Consider the following 11,579-nt stretch of genomic DNA (forward strand, 5'->3'; position numbering starts at 1 on the left):
GGACTGACCACCAGGCCTCACCCTTGACCTCGCACCCTGGGGACTTGAGGGGTTTGGCTCCCTTCATTCTGTAAGCAGGAGTGGTGCTCGTCTTCTTTTTTAATACTGCTACAGCCTGGGAGTCTGGGATTTAACTGCCTTGGAATTCATGCAAGAGAGTTGAGTCTAAGCCTCCGAGGTTTGCTCAGGGACTAGAAGAGCAGGAGACGGGCATGGGAAAGAGCACTGCTTACTTTAGAGACCTAAGACCCCATGCTCCCAAGTGTTGTAATGACTGTGAACTGTTTGTGGAGGGCGACCTTTCAAACTAATCCACCCCCGCCCAGAGCCCTAGCTGGCTCACTGCTGCAGCCGCGGAGTCTCCCGAAAGCCAGGGAATGGTCACAAGCTGTCCTGGCCGGAGGGCAGTGGAACTACTCGTCCCCTCTGCAGGTAGCCTGTGAGGCACGGGAGCATGGAATGAGGGTGGGTGGCTGTTAGCCTCAAAGCAGGTAGCCAGGAGGAATCCTGTGGGATAGGGAGATAGCAGGCACGCACACGAGAGCTGAGCTAGAATTTTCTAGGCCCTGTAGGAAGTTCCTGTGCACAGAGAATTACCCCATTTTTGGGAGGAGACATCATCACACGGGAGATTGAATTTTCTGATTGCCCAACTGTTTCTAGACAAAGAACAGAGTCTGTCTCCTAGAACAATGGCCAGCAGTCACAGAGTGTGCGTTCCACGCCAGGGGTCATTCCAAGTGTTTTACGTGCCTCATTTCATTTAATCTGCACCACCTCACTATTACTCTCCCTGGCTGACAACTAAGGGCACCCAAGTAGAAGTTCCAAGGGGTCTGAAGCCAGAAACCACAGCAGTTAACCCCTTTAGGATTCACACCTCCGGCCTGCCTGGGGGGACAGGGCGGGCTGTCCCTTAGACTCAATGAGATAGAAAACACAAGAGACCTCAGCTAGTAGTGGGTGAATGGCGCCAGAATCGACCATCAAGGCTTTGCTGTGGATAACTTTTTACCTGGAGCTTTCCTGCCCCCTGATGGTTCTCCTGGGAAACTCACAGGCCTGAGAAACAAGGGTTTAGTGAAGTGACGGTGACGAAAACAACTGTAAGTGCCTTGTATGAATTAAGACGTTCTTGGTTTCTGCTCTAACGAGAGAGGAACTTCCAAGATCCATGTCATTCAACTCAATTATCAACAGGGTTGCAATCCCTGTGCCAAAAATCTGATTGCTAGTATGCGGCTTCAATGTGTAACTAGGTATAAAGTAACATCAACTACACTTGAGCGACTTATATTCAATGCAGAGCCAGGAAGCTGATGCCTCAGGGCTCTGCTGCCCTGTCCTAAGGCTCACTCTGCCTTTGTTTCTTATCTCAACTCTTTTCCTAGAGGAGGCCAAGCCAGCCTGTGGACCTCAGGGAAGGACCTTCGGCCACCATGGTGCCAGCCTCCTGCGGCTCCCGGATGGTTTTGCTACACTGACACCCCTTCCATGTAGCCTCTGGAAAGACCCCCCAAACTCCCTCCTCCAGCAGAGTGGCAGTTCTAGGGACCAGAGGTCTGTCACTCTCTCTTCTATCAATAGATTATTCTCATTCCTTTACCCCCAGATCTTGTCCTCATTATTTTAATTTGGCTTTGGGGGCAGGCACTGAAGCTTTGGTGACAGAAACAGAAAAATACATGTCTCATAATCATGCTTGTGCTTTAACTGTAGGAGACACCAAGATTTCATCAAGTTAGCCATGGCTTGCTACAACTTCGCATTTTATCTTCTTAAAAAATTAATTTCAGAGAGCGAGCGAGCGAGCACCTACCTGCTGGTTCACTCCCTCGATGCTTGCAACAGCGAAGGCTGGGCGGAGGCCGAGGCCGAGGCTTGATAACTCCAGTCAGGTCTCCCACAGGGGTGGCAGAAACCCTGCTGCCTGCCAGGGTCTGCATTAGCAGGGAGCCGCAGTCAGGAGCCAGAGGAGGCATGGAACCGAGGTGCGCCAGTGTGGACGCGGGTATCCTAACTGCTAGCCTAAACTTCTGCCCCTCCGTTTCACTTTTAACCTTCCAGGCTTTCCCCATCACGGCAGAGGGTTCCCAAGTCACCACGCCTCTTCCCAACCCGTAACCCGGATCGTCCTCTACCTGTCCAGTATCAGCAGTGTTCAGCTGGGTGTGCTGAATGCTTTCATGGCTGCTTTTCAGTTGTGTTGGGTGGGACGCGATTGTGTAAAATAAATAAAAACAAGGTAGGCTGGCACCGCGGCTCAATAGGGTAATCCTCCGCCTACAGTGCCGGCACCCCAGGTTCTAGTCCTGGTTGGGGCACCGGATTCTGTCCCGGTTGCTCCTCTTCCAGGCCAGCTCTCTGCTGTGGACTGGGAGTGCAGTGGAGGATGGCCCAAGTGCTTGGGCCCTGCACCCCATGGGAGACCAGGAGAAGCATTGGCCGTAGCAGCCATTTGGGGGGTGAACCAACGGAAAAGGAAGACCTTTCTCTCTCTCTCTCTCATGATCTAACTCTGCCTGTCAAAAAAAAAAAAAAAAAAAGAAAAACAAGGTCATTTTGTGTAAGACAGGTAAGGTCTAACTGGGAAAAATGGCGGAAAAGGTCACTTCAGAAAGAGCCGGGTTTTCAGCGGGGCCGCTGGGACCATGGAGCTGGGTGCTGGCATCCACAGGCCTAGGGGACGAGCTCTGTCTGAAGGAAGCGGGTGACCCCAGGCCAAATGAAGACAAGCCTGACAGGACTTTATTTACTCAAAGCTACACATGTCCAGCTACAGAAAGAGGCCACAAGTTCATGTTCTTTAAAAAAAAAAAAAAAAAAAAGACAAACAAAACACCAGCTAACCAAGTGCTGTCTTTAATGAAAACCACCTAGACAGAAGAAGAGACGACACCACCACGGAAAAGCAGCCGCGCAGGGCTGACTGCTGAAACCCCCTCTGCACCCAGTTCCTGGACCAGGGTGGGAGAAGTCACGGCTGCTGCACCGTCGGAGTCGGAGGTGCTGACTCCACGAGGCACTTAGAGAACAGGAGCCTTCAGAGACACGGCCCAGCTGGAGGGAGGATCTGGGGACCATCCCCCGCGGCCAGGACCCACAGGGCGAGCTACCTGACAGCCCCACAGCAATCCCCTCAGGCGCTGCCTGGTTGGGCCCGCCTTATCCCAACAGCCTCCCTCTCCCTCTCTCTCGTAAGGCAACAGTTCTGAGCTCAGGAAATAGGGTCTTAGATGCTTTTGGACGTGGAGAGGCAGGAAGCAGCATCTTGCGATTCCTTTCATCCAGGGGCATGGATTAAGCTTCAGGTCTGATGTCTTCCCTCCCTCCGCCCTGGCCCTCGCACGCCCAGACAGACATGCGGCCATCAAGCAGCTCCAGGCTCTAGGCTACGATCGCGATGGGGATTTCCCAGCAGAAGAGGTTTCTCTGTTTGTCATCCTTAAGTTCCCACTTCACCACCAGTTTTATCTGGAGAAAGAGAACAAGAATAGGGAAACATGAAGCTGGCAATTGACTTCAGCCATAACTGGCTTCACTGTGTGTCCTAGGTCTAAAGGGCAATCAACTGCCCAGTTCCTCACACTCCCCTTAAATCCTGCCATCAAATGCCCGCTCCGCTCAGGCGTGGCCTTAATGACAGTTAGCAACACCACGCAACTTCCCTGTGATCAAATATAATTTCTACAGCATTCTTGTCCCTCTCAGATGACTTGCATATGTAAACAACACCTTGCATGAATAACAACTTTACATGTAAACAGTCTCTCCCGTATGTCAACCTGATCCAGCTTTTCCCAACCGCAACCATGAAGAGCAGAGAAGTAAACTTAGATTCTTATGTATAAGGAAACGCTCTTGTTAGCTGTACAAAGAAATGTCAAAGTGGTGTCAAAGGATGAGCTGAAGAGGTGTAGGCTGTTGAGCGATGTCAAGGACAACCATCTGTGCAGCAATAGTTTCGGCTGAATTCCTTAAACTGTTCGCTCAGGAAATGCCTGCCTTGCCTTGCCTTGGTAAACTCATGTTCTGAGCTGCTCTAATTCTTGACTCACTGATACTGTACTGTTTCTATCCTTTTAAAATTTTATTTGAGAGGCAGAAAGACAGACACAGACACACAGACACACTCCTGTCTGCTGGGTCCCTCCCCAGATATCCACAAAGGCTAGGTAGGGACAGGCCAGGTCAAAGCTGGGAGCCAGACACTCAGTCCAGCTGTTCCTTGTGGGTGGCAGTGACCCAACCACTGGAAGCATTAGGGCTGCCTCCCAAGGTGTGCATAGCAGGAAGCTGGAGTTGGAAGTGGAGTTGGGACTCACTTGGATGTAGAAGGTGGGTCCAACTGAAGCCTTAACCACCAGGCCAAACGCTGGGTCCTGCAGTTCCTTCTTATGAGGACAAAGTCAGCTCTCTGGGCACTAGTTACCACCTCTCTTTTGTACTCAAATGCTTCTTCACAATGCAGTATTTGCATGACAATGATACCTAGCTTCTTGAAAGTTGTGCTGGGGGCCTGCACATGTAGGTGGTGTAGCAGGTTAAGCCTCCCGTGTCGGGCGGCTGCTCCACCAGACACAGAGATCCAGCTCTCTGCTATGGCCTAGGAAAGCAGTGGAAGATGGCCCAAGTGCTTGGGTCCCTGCACTCGCGTGAGAGACTTGGAGGAAGCTCCTGGCTCCTGGCTTCGGATTTGTGCAGCTCCGGCCATCGCAGCCAACTGGGGAGTGAACCAGTGGATGGAAGACTCCCTCTCTCTCCCTCTGCCTCTCCTTCTCTCTCTGTGTAACTCTGACTTTCAAGTAAATAAATAAATCTTTAAAAAAAAATCAATTCCTTGGCTTCTCTATTCGTATCAGAATACCTATCTTTAGTGCTCGGTGGAAAAAACAGCAGGTCAAGGGGCAGGGGGTCAGAGGTGAAGATGGGGGCTGGAGAGGGAGTGGGGAGGAGCCACCTCTCTGTCACAGCGTCAGCAAACTCTGGCTGTCCTGATGCCACATTCAGTGGGGAAGCCAGGATCCTCTGATGACAATGCCGAGACAGCCTGGATCTTCAACTCTGTGATAACCTTTTAATACTGCACAGGTTTCAGATCACAAGAGCTGGCTCTAAACCTAGGATGTGGCATTTCTTGGTGGAGCGGACTCTGTCCGTATCACACAACAGTATCTGTAAACTAGAAAGAATATCAGCTTGCATAGGTGGCCACGAGACTCCAGCGGAATACCCTGTGCAAGAAGGCAGCATTAGGCTAGTGTGACGGAACAAATGCACGCAGGAAGAAGAACCTGCCCTCGCCCGCGATTCCTAACCCTCGCACCTACTTCTTCCCCCTCCCCGTAAAGCAGAGGAGCCCCCAACCACAAGGCTCTCCCGGCCGGGGGCACTCAGCGGCACTCACCGAGGGGTACTCGTTCTTCACTGGGAGCTTGTTCATGTAGTTGTAGGTCTGGCCTTTCTGGATGGGGCAGCTGATCCCGCTCTTGCAGCCGTCGGGCTCAGGAATGGGAAAGGGAACTTCAACCGCGAACAGGATGCCGTGCACAACGGCCGTGCTGTTCTTAGACTGAACATCTAAGAGGAAAAAGCCAGCGAGAGGGTGAAGAAAAGAGCCCGTGTCCAGACTCCGAGCCAAATCTTCAGACACACTCTCAGGCAACAGCACTGCTCGAACGGCAGACTGTGGAGCCTGTGTGTCCTGATTCCTAGGGTCTGTTTCTGCTTGTAGTTAGGGTTGATGGTGAGCGCAGCGCAGGTGTTCAGCCATGAGCAGCCATTGAATGATGCAGAAAGGAGCAATGGGCAGGAGCTGGTTTTTTTGGCTCCCAACTCCGTGTTGCTCTTTCCTGCCTTTCATAGTTTCTCAGGAACATCACAGCTACCTGGATAAACGACCTCAGCCAAGTCCTGGTTTCCCGAGGGTCCGGTGGGTCCTCAGACCCTGCAGACTGTTCAGTATTAGAGGCACCCTTATTTTCAGAACGTGGACAATAACGGAAAGGTTTATTGCTGAAAAGAACATTCTGAAGTTTTCAAAGTCTGCAGACTTGGAGTCTGCATTAACGCTCTGAAGCCTGTAGCCAAACAGGGCTGACATCCCATAAACACCTGCTGTGCAATAGGGGCCAAGATAGCACCGGGAAAACCCAACGTGGTGCTCTAACCCGGGAACACACAGCCAGCGCGCTGCCTGCTTAAAGGGAGTCCGGCAGCCGTGGACGCTGGGGAACGGGCACCTGGAGCCCAGCACGAGAGCAGCAGCCGATGGCGTAACGAATCCTAGCTTTGCAGATTGGCAGGGAGGTCACAGAACGCCGCGCACCAGCCCCCCACCTCCCCCGTCCCCCATTCTCGTGCTTATGGCAATACTCCCGAGTTTACTCACTGCTGGAGAAGGTGACGTTGACGCCGTAGGACTGTCCCTTCTGCAGCTCGCAGGGCTGCACGTGGCATGGGCTCACATTGACTTCTTTGATAACTCCAGCTTCGGAACCTGAAGCAAAGGAGAGTGAATTGGAGTTGCAGGGAAACTCCACCAAGGAGGCGCCACCCCCACCTCGTGGGAAGGTGCTCTGTTCTCTGAGACGGCTGCTTTCCTGACAAGGGAGGGAGTCTACATGACAACGCAGAACCCCGATTCCTCTCACCCCTAAAATCATAGCCTGTAAATCAGACGGAAAGGGAGCTGGTGGGTGTTAATATTTGTCAAGCCAAGTACCCAGAGGCCATGCCCATACAAGGTCATAGAAAGGGGCTAAACTACAACGAAGAAACTCCAAATGTTCCCAGATCCTCGTCTCCCATTCTTAATCGTAAGGGCTCAGAGCTCAACCCCAAACCTGGAAGGTGCTTGCTTCCTTCTTGTTAATTAAAATACTCCAACTTCCACATTCATTTTCTAGCAGAGAAGCACATGCAAAAGTAGTCAAAGTTGTGCCGGAGAACTGACGCTCTGGAAGGCAAAGCAGAGGCAGGACTCCACGGAGGGAGCCCCAGCAGCTTCGCAAGCGCTAAGTTAGGGATCTGTTCCCGTTTGCTGGAAAGTCTGCCGGCTCTTAGGACCGACAGGACCTCTATGGAGCTCCTGGCTCCAGGAGTTCGGAGTTCCTGGGTCATCTGTTCTCAGAAACTATGGAACTTGTGTCTTGGGCAGCAAGGACCGGGAAAATCTGAGGCACTTGTAGGAAAGAAGGCGCACAACACTGGGGTTTCTGGCTTTGTCTCAGGACTTGGAAAGATGGCTGTGACTTGTCCAAGATCACACGGCCTGAAGAGGGTAGACCCAGGACTCTGTGGGTCAGCCGGACTTGGAACAGGAGGGAAGTTTCGAATTTGTAGCCAGAGTGACAAATGGAAGGAGACCCCCACGGAATTCCAGGGTGACCACTCTGTGAGGCCTCTGGGGAAGACCCAGGTTCAAACTCAGCTACACAGAGCCCTTTCGGGTCCCCTGATGCGGTTTCACACCTTTGCCCCTCACTGCTGTCCTCCGAGAGGTTCAACCCCCAGACCCTCCCCCCAGACCCTCGGAGACTTCAGTGATGAAATCTCATCTGCCCACATTGTATGCGCCGTTACAGATACGGGCCAAACAGGACCTTCAGGGTACCCAGGCCTGGCTTTTCAGCTTCCACTGATTCCATTCGCTTGCAAACAAGCAGACTACAGAATTTCTGAGGTCCTACCCCCTTCGCAGAGGAAGCTCCTACGGTCTCCGAACTGGGAATGACCCTTTTTAAAAGATTTATTTGAAAGGCAGAGTTAGAGAGAGAGAGAGAGAGAGGGAGCAATAGAGTGAGATCTTCCATCCGTTGGCTCACTCCCCAAATGGCATGGCCGCATGGCCAGGGCTGAGCCAGGCCAAAGCCAGGAGCTAGGAGCTTCTTCTGGGTCCCAAACACTTGGGTCATCCTCTGTTGCTTTCTCATACGCATCAGCAGGGAGCTGGATCAGAAGTGGAACAGCCAGGACTCGAACAGGCATCCACAGGGGATGCTTGCATTGCAGGCGGCAGCTTAACATGTTACGCCAAGGCTTGCATTTCTAAACAGAGAAGCACACAGTAGCCCCACTGCACTTCTATGTTTTCTTTAGCCATGTTCTTTGTGGGGGAAAAAAACCTGTGAGTCACAAAATATTCTGGTTTTAAAAATAAAAGGCAGTACCTCAAACCTTAACCAGGTTTGTTTGTTTGTTTTCATTTATTTGAAAAGCACAGTTACAGAGAGATGAGGAGGGAAAGGGAGAGAGAATTTTCCATGTGCTGGTTCCCTCCCAAACAGCCGCAATGGCCAGGGCTGGGCCAAGGCCAAAGCCAGGAGCCTGGAATTTCTTCCAGGTCTCCCATGCGGATGCAGGGGCCCAAGCACTTGAGTCGTCTTCTGTTGCTTTCCCAGGTGCATTAGCAGGGAGCTGGATCAGGGGTCTCTAACCAGCACTCATATGGGAGGCTGGCGTCACAGGTGGAAGCTTAACCTAAGCCACAACCCTGGCCCCCCTAACTAGGTTATTAGGACCTTGCTTTTTCCAACAGTTGAAGATGAGCTTAGAGGTCATGGTCTTTCTGTGGCTTCCCTATAACCGTAGGGCCCAAATCAGACCTAACTCCAAATAGGGTCAGTTAGCACAAACAGCAGAAGGGGCAGCTGCAGTGAGGCCCGACCCTGCCACCTGAGTCTAGGTTCCTTCTGCCCTGAAGCACTCCTGTGGTCTTGGTCTCCATCACTGCTGGAAATAATTCACTTGCCAGTACTCCCTGAGGGTCAGAAGTAGCAAGGCACCGGGAAAAGTCAGAAACAGGACTCATCTGACCTCTACTGTTGTTTCCAGGCAGGTTCGAAACTTATCACTCACCAGCTCTGTTGAGTTCGGGAGTCCTCCAACAGGAAGAAGAGGGCACCCAGGGGTAACCTACACATTCTCTACAAGTTTCTGAACTTCCGCTTTCTCTAACAGGAGCTATAAGCTATTCATATACGATGAAGGCGAATGGAGTAAATTAGGAAGGACAAAGAGCCAGCAGCCCTGCTCTGTGTCCTGCGAGGGCTGGATCAGAAATGCTTCCACGCCAACCCAGGATTTTAAAGTGGCACAAGCAAGGCTCAAGTCTAGTGCTCCTGTTCCCGTTTGTAATTTTTTTCTCCCCCATTTTATTTAAAGGTGGCGAGGTGGGGGTGCAGAGAAAGAAAGATTTTCCATCCACCGGTTCACTCCCGAAATGCTCAAAATAGCCAGGGCTGGGTCAGGCCAAATCCAGGCACCAAGAGTTCAATCTGGGTCTCCCACGGGGGTGGCAAGGACCTAAGTCCCCGAGCCACGGCTTGCTGTCTTCCCAGGGTGCACATTAGCAGGAAGCTGGACTGGAACCCAGGCACTCTGACATGAGGTGCAGGTATCCCAAGCACAGCACCGAACGCCACCCCCTATTGGGGATCTTGAGACTGGCTCCAGCCATGCCTGTAAGTAAGCCCTTGCAGCCCCCCAGCCCCCCAGCCTGCTCCTCCAACACTGCACAGTTCTCAAGCTGTGCACATTCTAAGCACACAAAACAGTTTGAGAAGCACTCTTCTACTCCATCCCATCATTTGTGGACAGGAAAAAATATCTATCTATATCTATGCTGACCTTGAATCAACAACCTGTTAGAAATCGGTGCTGATGTGGAGGCTTTGAGTTGTCCGGTTTCTACACGCTTCTTGCAAGCACAGGTCCCGTGACCCGGCAGGAACGAAGCAAAAGGCGCCACTCACAGTCCTTTCCTCCTGGTTTTTAGCTACCATGTTGTTCTTGGACTTCAAATGCCACCAGAACAAACTCCTTAGCTGTACCCTCAAACATTGCAAAACTGAAGTCTAAGAGGCTCTGCGGGCACCACCACTTCAGGAAATCTCACAGCAGGGGAAGTCCCACAGAGACTTTTGATGTGGGTGCGGATGTTGTCACCTTGTATTTCCTAATTCGAAAGTAAATTGAGAATCTGTAGCAGCCGCCCCCTTCCCTTGGAGAAATTCTTCCCCCAGGTGTGTACCTTCCCCTTTCAAATGACTAACGACTTCTGGATTGGTTTTTTTCAATGTTCCCTCAGAAACCTGAAGCTCACAAAGACCTACCACTTTCCTACTGCTTACTTGGCTCCCATGGGCTAGTGCCTCAGTCTCATCTGTAACAGAGTCTAAGGACCGGATGAGTTAATACAGTGTCTTCCTCCACACATAGACACTGAGTTTAGTGGAGGAAAAGGCAGTACTATGAGGCAAAAATAGCATTTTTCAAGTGCCGGCCTCCCAGTTGGGTGGGACGGCCCGGCAGAGTCTAGTCCTTAGACAGTCCTGCCCCAGCCCAGGATTTTACTTATGTCTCCACACACATTTTGAAGATGCCGTGGAAAGAGTACCCACTCACTCATTCACTTTTTCAACACGTATGAGTGCACTTCAAAAAACTGCATGGGAAAACAGCAATTAAAAGATAGTTTGGGTGCAAACATTTTTGAAATCCATGCATAGTTTTTTTTAAATTTATTTATTTATTTTTTATAATACCTTTCCCAGGAACGTTTTGTACTTCTTTCCTAGCTACTGAGCAGGGACTGCTCTCGGCATATTCCGGTTCTCTTCTGCCTATGCCTTCGGGTAAGTTAGCGAAGGAGGCAGGAAGTCAATGATTGACTACAAGAGCTCCAAGCCTCCTTCCTGCTCAGGTATTCTGCAAGATCGGTTTCCCGTCCCTTTCACGCCCCACCCCCCCCCCCCCCCGCTCCGCCCCACCTCCCAACACCACTGAGTCAGTCTCCACAATGACTTCTATAGACCATGGCCGGATGCGTCCACTGCCCCCTTTGTTATTTTCCAACAGAGTGCGACCGCAGCGCGAGAGGCAGTTGAGGGTCATAAGCCGCGACTGGAAACGCGATGCATTTCGTAGGAGGAAAAAAATGACTTAGAATCCCGAGAATGTGTGACAGGGGAAGCCCTCAGTAGTAAGAATAGAACAGAGGAGGGGAACTGACTTGCGTCTTGTCAGCAAAAGGGAATAAGAAAGCAAAAGAAGCCGGAGGAAGTCTGCACCCTCACCCCCTGGATCCCGACCTGTTGTCCGCCCCACAAACTTGAAACTTAGGACAGAGGCCCAGGGACCCCAAAACACGCGTCCCAAGGAGAGACACAAAGTTGTGTGCGGCCGAGTTGCCTCGAGGCCAGCACGTTCTCCCCCCAGAAGCCCCCGGGTCCGAGGCTGAGCCTGGCCGTCCGAGGATCCCACCCCAACCCAGCCTGAGGTGGCAGCGCGGGGCGGGACCCTGGGGCCGGCCCGGGGCTCACCGCAGTCCTTGAACCGCACCGGCTCGGCCTGGACCGCGGCGGCGCCGAGCGCCAGGAGCAGGAACGCAGCAGTCAGGAAGCGCATGGTGGTTAACCAGGCTCTAGGCTCGAGGAAGCAAGGAGTGGACGCCGCGGTCACAAGATAAACCTGATGGGGCGGGCCAGGGGAGGGGCCCCGTCAGGCGACCGGTCACCAGCGACGAGGCCGAGGTCCGCCCGGGCCCCGCCCGCGGGAGCCAGGCCCCGAGCGCTCGG

General features: G+C 52.3%; 1 protein-coding gene across 1 annotated transcript; it reads right to left on the bottom strand.

Annotated features, from left to right (window-relative positions):
- Window positions 1–2,846: 2,846 nt before the first annotated feature.
- On the bottom strand, window positions 2,847–11,441 carry NPC2 (NPC intracellular cholesterol transporter 2). The gene is made up of 4 exons (XM_002719582.6): window positions 11,325–11,441; window positions 6,392–6,499; window positions 5,408–5,580; window positions 2,847–3,474 (listed from the first exon to the last, which is right to left on the bottom strand). Exons 1-4 carry the CDS (start codon window positions 11,407–11,409, stop codon window positions 3,388–3,390), a joined length of 453 nt encoding a protein of 150 aa, XP_002719628.1. The 5' UTR covers window positions 11,410–11,441; the 3' UTR covers window positions 2,847–3,387.
- Between the last annotated feature and the right edge of the window lie 138 nt (window positions 11,442–11,579).

Source organism: Oryctolagus cuniculus, chromosome 20 (assembly GCF_051225735.1).
Source record: "Oryctolagus cuniculus isolate XC-2025 breed Fujian yellow rabbit chromosome 20, ASM5122573v1, whole genome shotgun sequence".
NCBI classification, from domain to species: domain Eukaryota; kingdom Metazoa; phylum Chordata; class Mammalia; order Lagomorpha; family Leporidae; genus Oryctolagus; species Oryctolagus cuniculus.

Coding starts and splice junctions, on each gene's coding strand:
- NPC2 (XM_002719582.6), bottom strand. CDS start 11,409: ATGCGCTTCCTGACTGCTGCGTTCCTGCTCCTGGCGCTCGGCGCCGCC. Junction 5,581..6,391: donor CAACGTCACCTTCTCCAGCA/GTGAGTAAACTC, acceptor TTTTCCTCTTAG/ATGTTCAGTCTAAGAACAGC. Junction 3,475..5,407: donor TGAAGAACGAGTACCCCTCG/GTGAGTGCCGCT, acceptor CTCTTTCTCCAG/ATAAAACTGGTGGTGAAGTG.